The 22,861-nt window shown below is 41.2% G+C and overlaps 1 protein-coding gene and 1 long non-coding RNA gene across 6 annotated transcripts in view; both read right to left on the bottom strand.

Annotated features, from left to right (window-relative positions):
* Positions 1-1,574: 1,574 nt before the first annotated feature.
* LOC146759634 (uncharacterized) lies at positions 1,575-3,141 on the bottom strand. Its single transcript, XR_014949036.1, has 3 exons — positions 3,021-3,141; positions 2,019-2,098; positions 1,575-1,700 (listed from the first exon to the last, which is right to left on the bottom strand). It is a non-coding gene; the product is annotated as an uncharacterized LOC146759634 (long non-coding RNA).
* Positions 3,142-10,023: 6,882 nt separating this feature from the next.
* Positions 10,024-22,861, bottom strand: part of MAPK1 (mitogen-activated protein kinase 1) — a 25,805-nt gene continuing 12,967 nt past the window's right edge. For 3 of the 5 annotated variants that reach the window (XM_015877532.3, XM_085555468.1, XM_085555469.1), the window contains exons 3-9: positions 22,464-22,653; positions 20,110-20,226; positions 18,750-18,864; positions 17,981-18,112; positions 16,183-16,292; positions 15,367-15,494; positions 10,024-14,150 (exon numbers count right to left, since the gene is read on the bottom strand). In XM_015877532.3, the coding sequence (XP_015733018.1) occupies positions 15,378-15,494; positions 16,183-16,292; positions 17,981-18,112; positions 18,750-18,864; positions 20,110-20,226; positions 22,464-22,653 (781 nt within the window). In that variant the 3' untranslated portion in view covers positions 10,024-14,150; positions 15,367-15,377. Of the gene's footprint in view, positions 14,151-15,352; positions 15,495-16,182; positions 16,293-17,980; positions 18,113-18,749; positions 18,865-20,109; positions 20,227-22,463; positions 22,654-22,861 lie in introns of all 5 variants that reach the window. The other 2 variants (XM_015877533.3, XM_085555470.1) reach the window with 1 other exon arrangement.

Below are 22,861 nucleotides of genomic sequence, written 5' to 3'. Positions count from 1 at the left end.
GTCCACAACGGCACTGAAACAACTCAAACAGCACGGATAGAACGAAATACCTGAATCTCAGTCTCAATGTACTGCTTGGATTACGAGCTCTTAGGGTGAATGTGGGGCTCATCTGCATTAGCAAGGCAGCTTTCATACTACAACTACTGAACCCTGTTCTGTCCTAATCAGATCATAAACATATTATCATCAGTAAATTAACGGCACTAATTTCAACAGTCCGGCAAATCCTGCCTGTGTTCCTGTTGTGTGCTCTGCATCACTGTGTAACATGAGCAGGAAGGTGTTATTTTTCCTCATTAGGATTCTAATCAAGGTTATGGTCTGCAGCTCTGGAATTCGTCAGGCCATAGGAGTTGTAGGGCGATGTGCAGTCACTGCCTCTGAGGCTGAGCATGTTAGAAACAGAACTGGTAGGTGAGTTGTACCCCAAACCATGAGCCGTGCTGAAAACTGGACAATTAAAGGCATCTCAATGGGGAAATAACACCAGGATTGTTCCTTCCTTTGCTTCTTCAGGACACGTTTGGAGGCTTTAACAGCATTTATTACAAAGCAGCTGCTCTAAGAATGGAAAAGCTCCATGATCTGTCTTTTAACTGGAAGATTTCTTTCAAATAAAAATCATTTCCTGCATGTTTGCTTTAAATGTAGTCTTAGTAATGAAAATATAGAGATATATAGAGATAAATACACACACCAAAAGGCCCCACCTTGCTCTTTGCAGTTACTTAAGTTTATAACATTATGTTCTGCCAAGTTCTCCAAGGAAAATAATACGCATCTATTTGATGACATGGCAGCAGGAAGGTTGGAGTGTATAATGCAGGAACAACTGATGTATAACGAGTGTTGTGAGGGGTGCTGGGATTTAAAACCAGATTGGGAAACATTTTACAGAGCTAAGTGATATTTCCTTGTGCACATCATGTATGGAAAGGGACAGAAGCAGAACAAGGTTATGGTTACATAACATTAAAATACAATGTGTACTAGTTGAAACCAGCTCATCATTAGGTAATAAACAAATAATACTGGCACTTGTCTCAGCATATTTTTAGCTACTTGTGTAACTGTGCAGAGAGGTACTTCAGCAAACAGCAAACCTGCATTTTCGTTGGGGATGAGTTCTGAAAGCAGCAGGAGAAAGTATTTGGCTGCACTGCAAACAGCAATGCAAAACGTGCGACTCCTACCAGTGGCTGCACCAATAGCAGGTAGCGCTACTAGTGGAGCTACTGCTTCAGCAGAGCAGGGAACAGGAAGCGATAAGCGCAGCTGCCTTAAACATCATCTCTGGGATGGAAGGGTTTCATACCAGTTCTGCGCTGTAACTGCCCGGATTTCTCCGATGCTCACAACACTCTATGAGGGGCGGCCGGTGCTGCCGGCCATGCGGACCCTCCTCAGGTTACAAAGCTGCTCGTAACCTCTGCTGCGCCGGCTCCATCTTGTGGCCAAACGTTCATACACGGACAGACATTTCAATGAGATCCCGAACCTTCTTAGAACAACTCTCACATCAACACTGATAAACAAACGTGTGAATTTCCTCCACACATTTATAACAAGTGGCTTCCTCAGTGAGTGGTTCGCTTCTAGCAGTGTCAGTGCTGGCAGCAGGAAGGCAGTGACTGGGCAGGGTGTGCTGGGTTTGCTGTTCTGCCAGATATCAACTTGTGCATTATTGGATAGAGCTCCTAAGGATCAAATGAGAATCTGCACTCATCTCTCACCTCAGTACTGTCTGAGGTGCAGGACTGCAGCGATCAAGAGCACACACATTATGTTTCCAGAAACCTAAACAGTTGTTGCTGGGTATGTGCTAAGTCTAACTGCACACATATTTTGACTGTTCTAACATCAAAGGTACATCCCAGATCCATGTGACATGGAAACAAAACAAGTGTCTGTTTACAAGGAGTCACAGATCTCAGCAAAACATGTCTATAGAGAAGAGTCTTTCCATATGTCACACAGAGTGACCATGATGTCCACTGGTAACAAAGCTGCCTTACCTTTTCATGTGTATGTAAAGTTAAAGACCATTCCGCACCCAGATTTCCATCCTGTGTCTTTCGCAGCTGTGCTCAAATACCTGGAAATAAGTGCAGGTTGGCACACAGCGGGTTAATAGTAGCAGAGTCTCTTTCTTAAATCAATTTTCTCACAGCTGCACTACTAGAATTCCTTGCTAGATGTTGTATCAAGAAAAGATAATTGCATTGAATTCTGCTGGGTTTTTTATTGATATGAATTACTCATGGTTACTTTTCACCAGCAGATGGCACAGCTACAGGTTTAACAGCTCTGCAATTACTAGAAGCTCCCAGAGAAACGTGGCACCCACAGCTTCAAACTGTAGTTTTGCTTCTCCTTTAACAGCTCTTTGGATTTGCATGAAGCCAAAGCTTCCAGCAGGAAGCTGAAAAAGAAGTATTGCCGTGTCTTTTCCAGGTCCAATTTTATCTCTCTTCTCTTTGCACTCTCGATACCATCACAGGTCTAGGCACTGAAGGCTGGACACTGAGCACAAGTCTTAGCAGGAGCAGCTGAGGGAACTGGGGCATCATTTACTGCACGGGAGGCTCAGGGGGGACGGTATCGCTCTCTACAGCTGCCTGAAAGGAAATGGTGCTGAGGTGGGGGTCATCCTCTTCTCCCACATAACTAGCAGTAAGACTAGAGGGAATGGCCTCAGGTTGTGCAGGGGGAGATTCGAGTTGGACCTTAGGAAAAAAAAAACACGTTCTGAAAGAGAGATCAGGTGCTGGAATGGGCTGCCCAGGAGGTGGTTGAATCACCGACCCTGAAGATGAGAGCAGAAGCAGCACAAACTATGCCAGTGAACTCTTCTCCCATTGCTGTGGCCAGGAACAGCCATGATGGTACCAGGAAGTAAATTACATTACTCGCTAACAATTTATTATGGTCAAAACAGAACAAGAAATCCTCTGAAGATTATGGGTTACACGACTGAAGCGCAGGTGAAAGCAAAAGTGAAAGGGTAAATTCCACACCTCGGCCTCTGTTACCAGCAGTGACTGCATTTCTTAAGCACCCAGCGCTTCCCGGAGAGAAGGGCAATGGCTTGGCTGAACTTCTGGACCGACCCAATAAAACCATGTGACATCAGACAAACCACGCCATAGCAAGGTGGCTTCTGCTGACTCCTGGGCCCTGCAAGCTGACAGTCCATGGGTTAGTCACAGGTATGATGTGGGAATGGTGTTTGCAGGACAGCTCTAGTTGGGTTCATATATCTATTTTATCCAAACATTTCAGATGTTAGCAAGCTCCTTGCTACACAAGTAGCTACAAAGACTATATAAACTTATTACCCCTACACAGGCCATTCAGAGATTTCTGTTATCTTTACTAGTTACCTTGAAGATGATTCTACAGTGAATCCAGGCACAGAAGGGTGCACGTTTAGAGAAAAGCAAATAATGTTTCCCCACCTCCACATTCAAGTACAGTTAAGAGGCAACAGCTACGTAGGATCACTGAAAAGCTGTCACATTTCTTTTTACAGCGAACATTACTGGTGTTCAAATGATTCATACGTTTAAGTAAAACCAAAATACACTCGTGAAGTTTCAATGCTTTAACACAGAAGTATCACCGTGAACCCATTCTCAGTGCAAGTGAAGAGCATGACAATACTTGAAGATCCTGAGTAAGGAATTGAGTTGAAATCGACCCTCCTGGTTAATTAATTGCTATCATTGTTCGAGGAGGTGTGTGGCAGTTTGCAGATTGCATTTGTTTTGAGAACGTTCACTCCCTGAACTGGACGTTCAGTTTAATATGCTTACTGTAAACACCCTCCATTACCCCTCAAGGTAAAAGACCACAAGCTTCCTGCTTTGAGAACGTTTGGTCGAACTTAAGCGAAACAGTTTCCAGAGGTAATTTACCTCTTAATTTATTTAAATCCCCTAAATAGAATCAGGCTTCCAACCACTGTATTTAACAGCCACAGGGAAGCAAATTTAGAGGAAAGAATGAGGTGGAGAAGTACAGGAACAACTGAAAGCTCAAGAGCAGGGACACAGCCACATCCAGCCACTGAAAGTCACGAGCAGCACAGAAAGGTCATTTCTCTCTAGACACTGAAGGACTGGCATGAATAGAAAGCAATTTTCTTGACTACTTAATAAAAGTTTGAGGGGCAGTGTTGTAGCTCATATTATGACACAGCATCACAGCATTCCAGGGCTACAACTTTCCTCTGCTTTTTCCCTCCTGGGCAGTTTCAAAACGACTTCAGACTGAATGCTGCTCAAGCACGATGGCTCTCAAAATGAATATGCAAAAGGTTTGCCACTCAATGCCCATCATCACAATACGCAACAGCAGAAACTCTCACCTCTGTCACCTCCACCATACAAAACAAAGCAAGCACAGCCAAAGATGCCAGCCAAGGTTTTCGTACCCTCCCACCATGAAATACATCACTTACTTTGAAAACAATCTGCTATTGACAGTTCTCACAACAGCAACAAAAGCCAGAAGCAACGCTCAGTCTGCACCACCAGGCATGGGATGAAGCCAGAAATCCTTGCGTTATCAACTCCTACATGCACGAAGGCAAATGGCTCTGAAGAGCTTTCTGCATGCCAACCATAAGGAAAATGCAGCAGAACAGTGTGTATGTGTGTGTGTGTGTGCGTGTGTGTGTGTGCGTGTGTGTGTGTTTTCCCCACTAAAATGCAGCACTCTGTGTTCTTTCCCCAGGTCAGACCTCCTCCACTTTTTTCTGCCATCCTCTCCATTGGACAGGAAGCAGGTCACCTTCTGCTGGAGCTGATGGGCTCCAAGGACAAAACGCAACAGTTACCTACTCACCTTCCAACCATAAATAACTTTGTTCTCTCCTTTCCAGTGAACTGATATTTACATGAAAATGTATTATCAATCAGCTCAATGTAGGTGTTGATTTGCTGTCATCTAACACATTACGTAGCAAAGTAACAGTGCAGAAATAATTGTTGTCAATGCTGCATCTTCCTGGAACTTGTGACAAGGAGCAGAGTGCTGTGCAGTGCTCACAGAAACGGCTCTTGTGAAGGCACAGACACCGGCTTTGTAATCATCGAGTGCTATGGGCAGGTCCCTCAGGACAGCACAGTTAAGATTCACAGCTAAAGTCACGTCACACATTTACAGAGCAGCACCACAAATAACTTTATAGTAATTTTATTTACAAGTTACCATATGACACCTGTAGTACTACAGTTCTTATAACACCATTAGCAGTAAAATAAGTCACATCTAGAATAGGAGGCAGTAGAGAAAAATGTGCACAGAGAATGCAGAAAAGCTACTCGGTTATAATTAAAAGTAGGTATCGTTCTAAACACTTTGAAAGCACGGAGGAACATACAAGTTGAGAAGAGCAAGTTCTTCACCCCTGTTAGTTCTACAGCATTAAAAGTTTTCTAACAGTGACATCTCGGTGTGATGAACGCTACACATTAGCAGTCAAATGCAAGTGGTGGGAAGATAACTGTATCAATACCTCATCCTTCTGAGGAAAAACAAAGCTTCCCTCTCTTAAGGGAAAGTTATCCAGGGCAGGTTTAATGGCAGGAACGCTATCAGGGGGTCAGGAAGGACAGAAGTTAAGACTAGAGAGTTCCCATGCATTGCATATTGCCTGTGCGTTCTTATCTGGTCTTGAGTTAAGTAGTTGGTGATCAAAACCAGCTGCAGCATTCCCCGAGTCATTTTACAGCGCCATGATCTAATAAGGCTGTGTGTTGCTTAGTGGAATCCCAGAATTGAGCAGAGAAAAAAGCCCTTCTGCTCTCTTATAATCCTTGGCTCTAACGATGCTGGTGTTGAGCCCGGGCCTTTCTCAAGAGGAAAAATGTGGAGGAGCAATTCCGGTGAAGCTCTCTAGGTCTAGATGTGTTCTGGAGATACGACTCAGAAGAAAACAAACTTACTGCACCATCAGATGCAACACTTTTCTGCTTCAAAGTACTGCAGCGGCTCCCAGAAAGCAAACAAGTGCTGCACAGGACTTCTCCCCCCTCCCCCCCCAAGAAAATATCTTCAATAGCCTGAAACAACTGTCAGTGCACAAAATCCATGCTAGCAGCAACCACTGGAAAGACAATGCAAATAAAAGCTGCACAGTAATAATTACTTCCACTACTAACTACACACAGGATATATTGCTTTTGGTACAATGCCATTTATTGTTACAAGAAGAAAACCAATGATTAAGTTGAGCATACATGAATTATGCAGACCTTTGCCATGCTGGAATAACAGCATATTCTACTTAGAGAAATGTCATCAAGTCAGCTGCAAAAACGGCTTAATGCAGTTCTCCCCAGACACCAAACAACCCTCAGAAAGAAGCCTATGAATTAAATTCCTCTATGAAAGAATGTGTTAAGAACTGAGCACAGTTTTATTTTTCCTTAATCCCCACCTTCCTCTGGAGCGCTGCTGTCTGCTGCTGCACACGAGAGCAAACACAACACACAGCTACAGTGACAGCAACAATGTTCATTTGAGCACTCGTGGATGTGCTCCCTCCATGTCTGTGCCACAAAGAGCCTGCGAAAGCAAACACACGTACCAACACTAACAAAACTTTTTAAAAGCACAAACACATTAACAACTCTTTAGCCTATAAACTTGAATCTACGATGTCTCAACTATGAGATGGGATATTTGTGAGCCTGAAACACTCCCAGGAATACAGGAAGGTTTGACAGTCAAAGTTTTCTCACGTGCTATTGAGATTAAAGCTGAGCTCGGAGAAGGCCCGACTTCAAACCCTTCCAAGTTTTCAGCTCACCACTGATATCGTCGGCTCAGCTTCAAGCCAAAATCCTGAATATTCAGCATTTTGCAGATTTAAGGCAGAAAAGCACCTTCAGAACAAGCTATGCGCCTCGGTGGGTAAGATGAAAGCAGAAGGTGCATCACTAGTCTCTTGACAAAAGCCAATTCTTGCTGTGTTATTTTTTAAACTCGTGGCATTCTCTTACAGCTTTGGGTTTCACTTTTGTTGGTTTTTTTTTGCTTGAAAAGCCTGAATTTTGGAACAGTTTTTGGTAGTGCAGAAGAATGCATCACAGCCAGGGAGAAAGCAGCTTCCCAGTTATTTCTGGCTTTTGTATTTGAGGCATTAAACAGTAAGGTGGAATGAACAGATCGCTGCACTGTGCAAAACCAACCTGGTGCAATCCCAGGCACTGAACTGAGGGAACTGCTCTGCCTATGCAAGTTTTCTCCCCAAAGCCAGTGGCTGGAGTGTAACCAGCAGCCCTTAAGTCAATTGCCTGTAAGCAGGGCCCAGCTCTGTGAAGAACGGCCGTGTCCACGGCCTTACAGAATAGTTAAAAAAAAATAGAGATCTCTAGAAAGCAAACAAATGGAGAGTTGTGAGACCACGAGGAAGCTACAGCCATGCAAAATAAGAACAAAAATGTGACATCAGGTCAGTCACAGCAGTCAAAGGATTGGGGAGAAAAATACCACCATGGAATGTATAAACCCTGAGGAAGAAACGCATCAATGGAAGACAGTAAGTCAGCAGGATCAAAGGTCAGTTCAGTCCAAGAAGCAACGGAAGGAGACAGAGAAGCACTTCAATCAACCAGCTGGCACAACCGGGAGTACCACACAGAGCCACAGAAAGCCTCACAAGGTATACGCAAGTATTCAGCCTGGTATTTTAGGGGAGAAGGCATGCTGGGTTTCCAGCACTTTCGAGACATTTCTTCCTCTTTTCTGGGGAATCAGAATAAGGATTCCTTTTATCACCCCTCGTGTGCTAAAAGCCACTCCTGCAGCAAGTGAAACTAACACCTGCAGGGTCACACACTGCTCTGCCAGAACCATCAGCAGCGTGGGAAAGGGAAAGAGCTGAAGGACGGGTGCACACTGCGAGGGAGATGTGGGCACACTGCAGAGAAATGGCACGGGGCCTCCAGTGCTCACAAGGTATTCAAGGATGTACAGCCAGAAAAGTTCAAACCAGGCTCTGCTGAATAATCTCAGGCTCAAGTTCCCAACAGCAACAAAGGACTGCTTGTCACACCACACCTTACCCAACTGCACCGCTCCTTTCTGATCACTTCAGGTTTGCCTCTCAGCAATGCACATCCCATCACCAGATCGCACGCTGCGCTTCCAGCAGGAAGAGTGAAAGAGCAGGAGACCTGTCAGGACTTTTTGCTTACCTTTCCTGAGGATTTGCATCAGTTTATGCAGCAGGACCAGTAATCTGTTGTGTATCGCCAGAACTGCACAAAGCTCAAAGTTCGGTTTGTGGAACAACCAAGACTTGAGCTTCACTTTGAATGAGAAGACGAGGAAAAACACTGTCACAGTAGTGAGATGTACTGAGAAAGCAAGCAGAGTTCTGGGAAATACCTGAAGGAAAGTGCAGGGTGTGAGTACCTTACAAAGTGGAACCACAGAGGTTTCACAGAACAGTTTCCATACCTTAATTCCAAGACCAGCCCTTGCACAGACACAGCGTGATAGAACCTCAGCCCTGACAGGGCACTACCAGCACCGCTCACCTGCAGCTGGCAGTACCTGAAGGCCATTCTGCAGAGGAACCAAAGAGCTCTTCCAAAGCACTGACATGGCACGTATTGATGTGATACAGTTTTTAAGTCTTCTACAATTATCAAATGTTAATTTTTGCTCAGCTTGTCAAGCATTACGCAAATGTTACTCAGTAGAAAGTATAATGAAACACACAGAACACGGAAGTGAGAACTTTTGTCTGCACAGAAAAATACTGGGGTTGTAGCTCTACAAAGCCCAGCAGCACCAAATCTACACTGTTCAAATCTACACAGCTTATATTCTGAAGTAATTCCTCAAAAGACTGTGAGAGCATGAGCTCCTCCATGGCACTCTACCTATGAGAGCTCATCCCACCCCAGCACTAAGCCTGCACACAGACCCCAGAACCCATTTCTGCAGTCTCCAGCTCCAAGGTCTCAATACCCACTGCCCTTCAAAGCTCACAGACAGGAAGGATCAGTGTCCTATTCTGGTGGAACAAAGCAAATAAAAGCAAAGCATTTTCCAACTAATCCTAACTAAACAAATGTGACAAAAGCACTGAGTCAAGCAGTAGCTTAACAAAACCTCTGCTGGGACAAGATGCAGGTCAGTCATACTTTGAACTCACTGGAACACGCACACTGCAATACAGCACACTGCTCGAGGGAACAGCCAAAGGCAGCCGTAGTCAATGAGAAAGTAACATGCACAACTGTACATACGGCAAAATTAAACTCCTAACATTTTGCAACAAAACGCGCACTGCTGTGAAGGCCAGACAAGGGATGGAGAGATGAACTTTAAGGAGCCAGTCGTTAGAGATGTTACTGACCTGTTACTGACAAGCACCTGTTAGTTCCAGGTCACGTTTTCTATGCTGCCATACTAATTACAGAAGTTTCAAGCTGCCATGATCCAATTACACCTTTTCTCAGTTCTTTGGCACAACTGGATTTCAGACTACAAGAATATTCATACAAATGCCATTACAGCGATTTTGGAGCACATTCCCAGAAAACACAGAACGTCTCAAACCTCGGCCTGAAAAGAACCCCTTTCATATCAAAATGAAAACATTTGGTCTCTAAGGACTGCTCACGTAATTCTTTGCAAAGTTTCCTGGGAAGTGGGCTACATTAACATGGCGTGAGCCAAAGGCATCGCTGCGCCCAACAGTCTACAGAGCCCATTTCATAACTTGCTTGCCACAAAGATACAGCACTTCTGCCTGTCCATAAACTTCGCCTGCAATGCTTTGGATGGCTCTAACTTCAAGCTGGTAATTGCTCACACACTGAAATAGACACACCTGTGTATCCAAAAACATGAATGTAAGCTACCTGCTCCTGCTCTGTTCAGGAGACTCATTTAGCCGTGCTGATGTAATACGCATCAGTGCACTCGGACTACAAAACAGCAGGCCATGTTACAGCAAAATCTCAGTCGTTCTACACATGCACAGTACTATGCTGGTTTGGTAATACAGGGACACGATTTAATGATTTTCTTTGCAGTTGTTTTTACAAGACTCGGATGCCAAAAACAAAACAGAACATTAAGTTACCTGATTTAAAGAAGGAAATCACATATGTTTACAACATTAAAAGAAGAAGACGAAATATAAACCTTTGCTACTTACAACTGATCTATACAGATTAACCAAATCACAAATCTGTCACAATATAAATGTTTAATTGTTACAGTGAATAAGAACATACAGAAAATGAAGCTTTAAAGGTTTTTTCTTTTTTCTTTTTTTAATATAAAATCTTCCTTTATTTTATTTTAAACTTACCATTAACTAAATGAGCTATGCGGGACCTGTGGGGTACGTGACTAAGAAGGCACCAACAGTACAAAGCAAAGACAAAGCCGTTTGAGTATTTAAGAGTGCTCTACACTGATACAACACAAGAAAAGGCAACAATAGTAAGTAACCCAGCTGCAACCTTTAGACATTTGTTCTAGATTTACAAAGGTAGCCCAACTTTTCCATTTTGTCCAAGCTTGACCACAGCACATGCTACAGAAAACCATGGTATGCTTCACTTTACTAATGTGCACTTTTCACTAATTTAGTGTCTTGATTTCAGTCATTAACTAAACCATTTTGAACCACAAACGCATTTAAAACTTAATAAAAGGACCATTTAGATTTTTGTTTAAACCACTGCATTTACAAAAATACTTCCCCTAAAATCTGGGATTACTTGAAGACATCACTGTACAAATATAAAAGTACTATGCAAGGGACCAAATTCATGAGCATGTTGTGTGTACAGGCCTATATTTATACCATATCACTGTGCTGTAACAACACAAATTCATCAATAACCAAGGACTATATAAACTACACTAACATAAGCAAATATATATTAATAAAGTTTAAACCTATAGTACAGTTGCTCAGCAAACAACTTGGACATGGTATAAATATATCGCAGCGTATTACAGTGGGCAGCAACAAGTTTTTCTTTTTCCCCATTCTGTAAGGAGAACCACGCTAAGCTCCTTGGGTTCCATTTGGCCACTGCTGAGTCACGTCACCATCTGCTACTCCCGAGATCTCACAGAGCAGCAGCTGCTCGGCCCATGCAGAGCGTTGTACACCTCGGACCTGGCACGTGTGTGACGGTGATGAAGAAGATTCTGGGGACAGTCAGGATAGCAGAATAAGATGCTTCCTTTGCCAAAGCATCCAAGAGAAGTTTAAGTTCACCTATTTTTCTTCCATAATACAGTTGGAATGTTTAGACAGTCAACTGTTTACATGCCTAATTCCCAAAACATCTTTACCATAACATATATATTACTTCAGTTACAAGTTCCAGATCTCTGCTCTGCACATACAAAAACTAGATAAAGGTGGAGGGAGAGGGGGAGGGAAGAGGGAAAAAGTAAAATGGAGCAATCACTGACCTGACAGTGTTATAGGCACCTTCTTTTAAACATTTGCAGTATCTGACAAAAGAAAAAGTCATGCTTCTGCACTTGACGTAACAAATTCAGCCTAACAACGTTTACTGCATTCAGCAGAAGACTGATGGATACCAGTGGGTATGCAGGTACCAATGGGAGCCAGTTTGGTCCAGTAAGGACTGCTAAGGAAGAAAGCCTGAGAGCACCACACGTTAGCTAACACAAACCCTTGGTTTGTCATTCTGAGAGACAGATCGCAAGGATAAGTTTGCACCGCTCCAGAAACCCAAAATTAAAGTATTAAAAAAAGAATTGGGAAACGGATGAAATAAGCTGCCAAAATTCTTCCTTAATAAACTCGGATTGAGGTGTTACAAACTAATTTCAGTAACAGTCATCTTCCCAACCACGATTCCTGTAACAATGATGATGGTACAAGTAGCAGAGATTCTAGAAATATTTCAGCTTCTCAAAACTGCACGAAGCATTTTGGTAAAGATGTGTAGAAACGTCAGAAGAAATTCCTACACAGGTATCAACAGTCAAGTGCATAATTTCTATAGAAACGTGTTTTTTTTTTTAGCATAGGTTCCAAACCACGATTCCCAGATCACTTGTGCAGTGTCCTGACTACGCTCATTATGTTCCGCACAATAGAGATGTATGTACCACAGGACCTTCCTAGCTGAAAATGCCCCTTAAAATGAACCCTTGCTTATAAAAATTAGTTTTGGTAGACTAAGACTCAAACTCGAAGAAAAGATCTGAAATGGAATCTCGTAAGCACCCTTGCCTATTGAAATCTAAGAATGGCTTTCTTATTTTTGAAAAGCAGACTAAGTGGAATGAGGAAGCCTGGATTCATTAACAGCAAGCATCCTGTAATACTGCAGTAGCAACTGAATCTGATTTCCATTCAAACACATTACCCAAGAGGAAACCAAAAACTAATTCTTTATGTTAATGTGAAGATATAAGATTTAAATTTATTTCCAGGAATTACAAGTGCATTTTGTTCATATTAGCAAGCAGTCTATACAATCCATTCTTCACTGCTGCCAAAATAAATTGAGAAGACAGCAGAGATATGAAAAGCTAAAAATAGAGCTATTTTTTCCTAAGTTATTTGTTGAATAGCATTTCAGTTGAACACAACTCAGAGGTAACAATAGATTTTTTTTCTCTCAATCATAGGCATGTGGCACTTAAACAATCATCTTTGCACAGAAAGCTTTAACAGTCATGCGAGGGCACAGTAATCATTTTAAACAAGGCAAATTTCTCACCACAGAGAGCAGTGGGGAAAGAAAAGGAGGCACTGCACTGGAACATAACACCTAGTAAACTCCACATCATACAATTTCAGTAACAAATACTTGAAAAGATCATTAAAAGGTATACAATTTTAAACGTTATTTAGTGCTAGCTTTGTTTGGTTGTCCTAACTCAGCATTATCAGAAAAGTTTGATAGTACTTGACAACAGAACAGTACTTTATGTCACGAGCTCATGGAGGCTGGATTACAAATCACCATAGTGTAGGTTGCAAGAAATGAACTTGAGATGCTGACATGCTGTAGGAGCAAAAGGAAATTCAAACTTTCTCATTTAAAGATGCAGTGTTCCTCTCTGCGAGAATTCTGAATGTCAGTGATCAGATTCAAATGTAAAACTACCAATCCTCATTTGAAGCATTTCATTGGTATGAAGTATGCAGTCTGAGTTTATTAACTCCATGTTTTGGTTTCTCGCTTACCACATTCGGATGCCTTCCACAAAGAAAAGCATTCACCACCAGGTCATCGTGCCATTATGTTCTTTGTTAATCTCCCATCACACAGGGAATAAATAAGTTGGCAAGCTGCCACTCTTTCTCCTTGCACAAGCCTTATAAACATGACCACAAGGTATGAGCTTTGGAAGTACTACCCCCCTCCCAGCATGGCCAAACTTAAAATGAACTCTTTTGAAAAAGGCGGGGAAAAAAAAGGTACAAATTTTGTCAATGCATGGTAAAATGTTTCTTAGATGAATTCAATTCAGATGGGTTCCTATGTGGCTATCACACTGTATAGAATACCTGTATGTACAGCACAGGACACCCAAACAAGTGCATAAGCAAGATTAACATGAACACGACTTATGCTGTAATCCAGAGCATAATGGTAAAACCCCACTCACTGGATGCTAACCATTTCTATTTAAAAAGGAAGTGCAAAAAAAATCTGGGATGTCACTGACTTAAAGTGCCCTGAATAGTAGTTTTTCTAAAAAAAAATGCCAGCGACTTGAGTAAAGTCAGAAAAACATAGTTCATGGTGTAAACTTCCATCAGTTAATGAATTATCTTCTTGGATGTTAATCCAGGAGTGAAAGGAACCACTGCATCTCTCAAACCAGAAAGCAAGCAGTTAAAACATGGCCAGCAGTAGGTGCACTTACAGTACAGTACTGCGACAGGTCAACAATGGGCATTACGCATAGGAGTGTCAATTACAATTCTTCAGGCTTAAAAGATTCATTGAAAGCATGAAAAGCCAAAACTACCAGGAACTGCCCTCCTGAATGGCTCAAAGGAGTTAGTGGATAAGCTGAGAGAGGCCACAAGACATGACCAACAATAAAGAACTGGGAAGAGGATCAGCAACGTTTGAGCATGCCCAGTCCTTTAAGTCCTTGTCCTACAAAAAAAAAAAAAAAAGAAAAAAAAAAGCAGAGACATTTCAGTGAAGGAAATTTTAACATTGTCTTAAAATATTCTCCTATTTCTCCCTTACTCCAAATTCTACATTATTTGGTTACTGAAGAACTGTACAAAGCTAACACAGTGAGAGCCTGGTGATAGCAAAGGGCTGCAGAGGAGAGCAGAAATATACAGGAAGAGGCTTACAGAGCAGTTTGAGCCAACTGCTGGGGACTGGCCTTCATTAGGATGTCAGCTACTTACATTTAAACGAGGTGCAGTGGCATAGCTAACAATTCTGACCACAAATTACTCGTACAATACCTAGTGAATCATTATCTACTTCAGTAAAATACTTAAATTTTAGTACATTATTGGCCAAATCAACTCTTCAAGCAGCAGTACTAAAAGGAAACATGTCAGATCACTGACATCTGCACTCCTAATCCCTTTATCCCTAATACAACCCAGGAATGGACAGTCTGGGCAAAGGAGGCAAGGAGCAGAGATCATGAGCTATGATTTACTACAGTGTCAGCTATTTGCTCTCCCTCCTTGATTCAATGGCCTACACAGGCTTCATTTTACTCCATTTAGAAAATTTTCCTCCAGAATGTGCATGCAGTCCTAGTGCTTCTTGTACAGAATTAGCTTTATACAACACAGGAGGGAAGCAGGCACCGCCTGCCTTACTGAACTCAAACTGTTTTTCAAAATGAAGTCCTGATGAAGATTTACAGTTTTGAGATTCGTGGATTTTTTTTTTTTTACAGTAGTTTAAGAGATTTCTCCTCCGCACATTAAATTTAAGGAAGAGGTTCTAAAGAGCATTTGAAGCCACATGATCAAATACTCTGATATCTTCTATGAAGATCACTGAAAAGTTGTGGTTTCTGTTTTTAAGATTTGCATTTCAGAAGTGTTCTCATCGCTTTTACTCTGAGAATAAAATCAAATATAATGCTTATTCCTTAAATGCAACCTGAGAACCAGGTAAACATCTCCAGACAACCTTGCAGACACATCAGCGCTGCAATCTACACTCATTTCTTCAGTAAGAGAACAGGACTGAGGTCAATTGAACAAGCAGAAAGTTGCACTTCAGCAGCCAGTCAGCAAGTCAGTGGAAATTGTCAGCTAAACGTTTCACTAGCAGTAACCACCAAGTTTCAAGATTCTACAGGCTAAATGGTTTCTTACCGCTGTAACTTTACCTATGCACAATTTAAGATCGATATCCTGGCTGGAATCTAGCAGTTTCCTCAAAAATCAGTTCTTTCAGCTTTTCCTTCGGCAAGTCATCCAATTCCATATCAAACTTGAAGGGTGCTTCAGCTACAGGCTTGATAAAATTAAAGAAAAAAGGCAATAATTTGTCTTGTTTAAACTATTATTGTTCTGTTGAAATTAACAGAGATTCTGAATGGGAAAAAACATCTAAAAGTGCGTTTCACAGAAACAAGCAGTATTCTGCAGTCTATGAGGAACAACTCATTTAATTAGTTCCTTATATGCTTCATGTATTAGTTTTTAAATGTTTAGATCAAATCACAGTGAAATGTAAAACCAATCATAATATTTGACAGCAGCTCCTATCTCAGTAACTACCTGAACAAAAAGGATCTGAGACATCAGGTTTCTCAGAATAAATCTGTCCCCTAACTCCAGTAAGCTCCATTTTGGGGGCTTTTAAAGCACAATGCAATGACAAGTTCTGCTACCTCTCCTGCCTCATCTCAGCCATTATGAAATAAACCCACAGATAACTGAGAATTCCCTTTCAGAACAGCACTCCTTAGAATATATTTATTTTTGTGTTCTGCCTCCAAAACGTAGCACTGGATCGAGAGATACAAAACAAAAGCAATTACAAACACACGCCATGTGAATACATTTCTAACCACGCTGGTAAAATGGTACCATCCACTCTTCAACTCCATGCCACAAGTAGAAACACTGACTATAAACTAATGAAGACAACAACACATTGTATCACTTAATCAACATTTACATTGTAACAGAGTTCTTACCTCATCACTTGGATCGTAATACTGTTCCAGATATGGATGGGCTAAAGCTTGTTCCACTTCAATTCGCTTATGAGGATTAAAGGTCAACATTTTATCCAACAAATCAAGTGCTAAGATGAAAAACAAGCAGACAAGAGCTTAATGCACACTCCAAACGGCAAAGCACAATAAATGCTACTGATGTTACATACGGAAGAGAAGCTTCCCTCAGTTTTGTGCTAATTTTCATTTACAGCAGTAGCAGCAACAGAAACAGCAAAATGCTTCCTCTGAGTTGGGTGGTGCGTCTTTTTTTGCCCATCTTACCAGCTCTCCTAAGTTACAGAATCCTTTGGCCGGCTCTGGTACATTTTAAGAACAAACGTAGAAAAACATGCACCCTTTAAAAGGCCCTACAGCATCAAAATGAATGTCAAGGGAAGAAATGCACAGAAGCCTATGCACAGAACAATCCACATTCAACACCAGCAGAAGTTGAATGAGACTTTCTTCCTTGTTCAAATATGGCATAAAGATCCAAAACAAGATAAACTTTGTCTGAAGTGAAATAATCAAGATTACTTTCTTATTTTGAAAAGAACGCTAAGCTACTGCAATCACAGTACAGAACTACAGGCACAACCAGCAGCTCAGGAGATACTCCCCAGAGAAAAATGCCAGTGTGTTCATGTCAATGAAATTCACACAAAACTGTATAAACGTGAAGGTTCTGTTAGGCAGAGTGTGAGGTCTGCTCAAATTCTGGACGAGCATTACAGGCTGGAGTTACTGCAATTGTTCAGTTACTTTGACCATTAACACATTGTCCTTTTCTTGGAAACGGTGAATAATGATGATAGAAGCAAGAAGCTGACAGGTATTTGTGAAATCATGAGCTTCCACTTCATTTTTTCTTATTATCACATTATTAAACTTAAACATGGGCTTATTACTGCACTGTGGCGGTTCTGGCTTTGTATCAGGGTAAGATGCCTTAAATATTTTCATTAAATTTTGACAGACCTAGAAACCGCCCTGCTTCCACCACCCCAAAGCATGCTGTGCACGCTGCTTCTCACTGAAACAATAGCAAAGAGCTTTCTGAAAACCTGCTCCGAAGATTTAGATGGAAAGGTGTCACAAAGTCACACTGACTGCACGTTCCCCAGCAGCTAAGCACATCAGCATCACTGCCATTTAAGCTGTCAAAAACCCCAGTAAAAATTTCTCATGCTGACGAGCACAGTTACAAAAACAGTATAAATCACAGCTGTTTCCCTCAATAAGGATGATCAGCTCTACTGTTTCAGCTGCAGAAATCAGCTTTTTCATGGCACTTCAGTACCTGATCATACTCACTGAAAGCACATTATTCTATCAGTTCAATAAACTCAGGTGACAAGAACTGTGTCAAAGCAAGTATGAGAGCTATGCTGCACATATAGCAATCCTTGAACTACACAGAATAGAAGCTAGAAGGAAATATCAGTTACATAACAAAAACTGTAAATGTCCAATGCCAACGCTGAGTATCTGAATGAACTACACTTTCTAAGACAACTGGTGGGATCCCCATTTTTACAAAGAAGTTAAAGACCATAAAGCAATTTTCAACTTGTTTAAGAATGAGAGTGGAATTTCATGCTGGTTTACGATCTCACATCTGACTGAGATAGGCGTTCTGAGGGACCCCCCAGCGTTCCAGTTTTAACTCAAACAAATTGTTAAGGTGGTTCTAAAAACAATCCCTTCCTGCCATTGATTTTGAGTTCATTTTCACTTCTGAAAATCTGATACAATGTAATAGAGCATAAAATACCTTTGGGGTCAGCATTGGGAAACAGCCTGTTCCATGGTACCTTGTTTTTGTGTGGTAGGGAAAGCAAATAGTTTCTGGCTTTTAAATTTATTATACAATTCAAATCTTCTTGGGAGGGGGATCCGAGTATACCTATAAAAATAAAACACAAACAGAACTGCACTCCTCTGAAAGTCACCTTAGCGCAATCACATCACATTTCTCAAAAGCCAGTGTTAAAACTGCTGCAGAGAAGAACTGACACCACGCGTTCTAAGAGCACAGAGTACCACACAATGTTCACAAACCCTTACTAACAAGGTGCTGTGGGTTTTTTTTTCTCATAAATAAACAAATGCATTTGAGTTTCCCAATGAGCAGCAGTTTGTTTATAAGATCCAACTGATATAAGTTTACTGACAGAAACTTTTAAAAATGGATTTAGACATCTTGGTATGTGAGCTGCTTTGTTCATTGATTTTTTTAAAGCATGTCTGCTGATATACTAACTAACATCCACCAGCCACCCTCAATCAATGATTAATTACATGAATCACTACAGATATAACTTCAGGGAACACAAAATGCACCTACAGATCCATAAATTATACGTCCATAAAGACAATCCATACACACATTACCCTGGGTTAGACTAAAGGACTATATATAGACTGAAGGTACTACAGGATTAGAAGAAAAAAAAATGGATGACTCAAACTGGTCCATCTGGTAGTAACGATGAAGAGAAGTGGATGGATGAGGAAATGTCACTTCATCACGTAGAACTTACCAAGGATATGGTTAAGTTGGTCAAGGTAGTGTTTTCCCGGAAAGATGGGTCTGTTGGAGAGCATCTCAGCCAAAATACAGCCTACTGACCAGATGTCAATAGACTTGGTGTAACCCTGCAAGTAAAGCGAAACCAAAAACAAAAAAATACACTCTAATTCTGTTTTAGCATAATGGTGGTAACACATTCCTTTAGCAAAATGCACTGAAGTAATTGTTTAAATGCATCGCGCCTGTTCACACTGTTCAATTTTTCTGGTATATAATGAAATAATTAAGAATTGCAGATCAAAAATACTGCTTCAAATAAGTAGCGAAACCTGAAATACGCAAGATACAATTTTACAAAAGGATTCACTAATGTTACCTGTGCATGTGACTGATCACATATTTGTGAGGCTCCCTAATTCTATAGCCAATTTACATCAACAAATTTCACCAGACCTTACACTAACTTGGACTCTTAAAAGTTTAGTGTCAGGGTTACTGTAGTTCCTATCATTACGCCAAATGTGAGCAGCAGGAAAAAGCCAGACTTCTACATATGTCAGTAAAAACCTTCACCACCAAGGGGGCAAAAGGGCAACAGATTGTTGGTTAGCTGGTCTGTAAACATGGTAGGAAAGTAAGAAGCAAAAATGATGTGAGAAGGCCAAATGCTGTGATAAGAATGGGACAAACAACACCTTCAGGTGAGTAACTCACATTACACATTTTGGAATCAAATCCTTCCCTTACGCTGCCAAGCGCATGGATGTGGTAACTACTGCAAAGGCCATGGAGGTTTCCCATTAAATCTTACAGAAAACGGATGGACTTTAACAAAGGCACAGAAGAATGTAGGAATAATTCCAAGTATTAAAAAACCAAAGGGATGATTTGATTAAGACTTCAAGAATATACGTAGGATGGACATGCAGCAAAGACCACATGCCTTCAAAATAAGACTCACCCTCATTATACATTCTAAATCTAAATGAAGATGTCAAGATTAACACTAGGGCAGCACTTTCAAACCTTCTTGAATACACTGAAGGGCCCTCATTACCAGCATTTCTGTTCTGCTCTACAAAAGACCATCTGACAGATTAAGGCCTCATGAATGGCTAGAGATGAAGCATATGGGGACTCAAGCACATCTTTACTCAGCTGTGGTATCCAATAGTTGTATTTGGAATCTCAGATTTCCAAACTAGTGGCTATGTTGTAAATCCATTTCTCTGTCCCTCAAGATTATGCACGTGCTCCAATTGTAAAGAAAACAATCAATCCAGAGAGGGCAGGAGTAGGGAGAAGAATCTGGTGCTTACAAGTGAAAAATCAGCAACAGAAGCACCACAGCAGCACACTGCAGTTCTCACCTTCGAATTCAGCATGATTTCAGGAGCCCTGTACCAGCGTGTGGCCACATACTCTGTCAGGAATCCTGTGTGATCATGGTCTGGATCTGCAACACGAGCCAGTCCAAAGTCACAAATCTGGTTTTAAATTAAAAAGAAGAAAAAAAGAGCAAGTATATTAGACATACAACATACAGCTCCCCATCCTGCAATATTACTAAGTCACCCCACCTACCATGTATCAGTGATGCTAGCAAGTGTTCCCAGAAATAAATTATTTCACAAAGGCTAAAAAAAAAATATTTGGAACTCAAATACAAAAAGACTATTTGGATAGAGCCCCAAAGAGGGGTCAAGGAGAATAAGTAGCCTGAATAGCTTGAGGGAAAATATTTCTGACATACAGTTTATACTCTGCTGTGGACTCGTTTAACACTGTATCTGCCAGGACGGTGGTAATGCATTCTGCTCCAATTTATTGGAATTTTACCAAAAAATGAAGAGATCAGGCTTTCCAGCAACAAAAATAATTAATAACCAAGACATCTGGAGCACAGTTTACACCACTTTACAGGAAGTACCATTACAACAGCATAGCTCTGCAAAAAAAAAACCATCATGAGATAACAGTGTATTGGAGAGATTACAGGTTGCTGAAGGAAGCATGAGAGCACAGAAACCCACAAGAGAACATTTTTCAGTCCTATGCCAGGAAAATAATTTTATCTAACCATGAAAAACATCTCCAATGTACACCAGTGAGATGGGCAAAAAGGAGAAAGCGTTCTTAACTACGCTCTGATAAGGAGGCTCCGTGGCTTTCAGAGCCATTTACTGTCCTTCCTCCAAAGAGAAAGAAAAACTGGAAACGTGAAGAAAGACAGCAGAGCAGCTCTGTCACAATGCCATTAAAGAAAAATTTACAGCGTTAAACTGAAGAGGAACAGAATTTCTTATCTTGTTCCCCTGAAAGCATGACTTAAAGCTGTTCATTTTCATGGGACTCTGTTTTGAATTTAAGTGCAATGATCACTTTGTAAGCACGCATGTGCGCATAACACAGACTGGCAGAACAGCCCTAGAAGAAACAAGTCAGCACAAATCAGCACTCACCAGACAAGGCCCAACATGCACTAACTCTCTTTTCTATTCTGTTTACACTTTAGATGTGGTAATAACACGACAGTTCCCTTTAGGTTAAGAAAAAGCACTTGCTCTGTCATACAGACTACCATACTCTGCACTAGGAAAGCACGGTACAGAGGCCTGCTCTTTTTAATACCCAAGAAAGAAATCAGAGCAGTATTTACTGAGCTCATACCCTGCCACCCAGCAAACTTAATTTACTTCTTAGGAGCATCTTGTCTTGAAACACCTTTAACTGCACACACACAGCTGTGCTCAAACTGTTCTTTTCCTGCTTCTACTGCAGATTTTACAGCATTTCTTACATGAAGGGGCTAATGCCTCAAGGGACTTTGATGTGCCAACAGCTACTGAAAGTCCCAAGGCAAGAGGCAGAGCGGCTTGTCCAGCGGGATGTGTTGGGAAAGGCAGACAAGGAGCAGTGGGAACACAGAGCAAACTAATGGAGCAGACAGTATTTAGAATGGACCAGCGTACAAAGCATTTAAGCAGCAAAGGTTTTTCTTGGAATTCTGACAAACTTGTATGGCCAGCAGCCGGTTCACGTTCTGCAGAGGGTCAGTTATTGCTACTGTGTTTTTCAGTCAGTGTGCCAGAGCCACCACAAAAAAATCAGTGTAACGAGGGGGAAGACAGCACGTAACAGAACAGTTGTACCACATCAGATCAAAGCCATGTAAACTCCAATCTCATTCCATCAGCAGCCAACAAATCTGCATCTACCTATCTGCAGTATTAAGTCATACAGAGCCCAGGACTGAAAACATAACCTAGCAATGCTCTCTCCCCAGCTGATTGCTCTGCTTCCAATCAACACTGACTTTCATGTATCATTTTGGTTGTCTGCTATTATGAAGTTTTTTCCAACTCAGAATGGTGAACAGTTTCAATGAAGGCATTCAAGACTTGAAATACACACAACTGTCAGTTTACCTTCCAAGTAACCACAACTGTGTTTCAGATTGGTATTTTCACCAGCTTTTAAAGAGGCTGTTTCAAAGTCAGCCTCCAGATGGAAACAGCGATGCATTCATTAGAACAGTATAACAGAGCACAGAGTTCTCAAACATTAATCATTATTTTATGACAATTCATAATGATTTGGCAACCTTTCCACAATAAAAATCACATTAATCCCCAATAGCTCTATCACATTCATAGTAGTTCAGTTATAGCAGTTATGTAGCTGATGAAGACCATAGGAACATTTTTAAGAAATTTCCACTAACCTTGAGATCACAAGTGGTGTTAAGCAGCAAATTTGAAGGTTTGAGGTCACGATGAAGCACATTGGCTGAATGGATATATTTTAACCCTCTCAGAATCTGGTAAAGGAAATAACAAATGTGGTCGTTGCTGAGGTGTTGAGTCTTTAAGAGCTTGTAAAGATCTGTTTCCATAAGGTCTTGCACAATGTATCTGTAAGGCATCAGATGTAAGGCAGCAAAACAAAGCTGGTGGCATGTTACATATTAACCCCCAGTACCAAACAAAACTTCTAACACCTTTTTTTTTGTTTTTTGTTTTCTTCTATTTGCTTCACAACAATTGGAACTACTTGCTTTACGGACTTCTAATCAAATCAATCCTGATACATGATAGAGACCCTTAGAGAATTAAGAGGCTC

The sequence above is a fragment of the Coturnix japonica genome, chromosome 9 (assembly GCF_054131305.1).
Source record: "Coturnix japonica strain WE chromosome 9, WE-NBRP24, whole genome shotgun sequence".
NCBI classification, from domain to species: domain Eukaryota; kingdom Metazoa; phylum Chordata; class Aves; order Galliformes; family Phasianidae; genus Coturnix; species Coturnix japonica.
The sequence above is the reverse complement of the archived record's forward strand: the minus strand, read 5'-3'. Positions and strand labels throughout refer to the sequence as shown.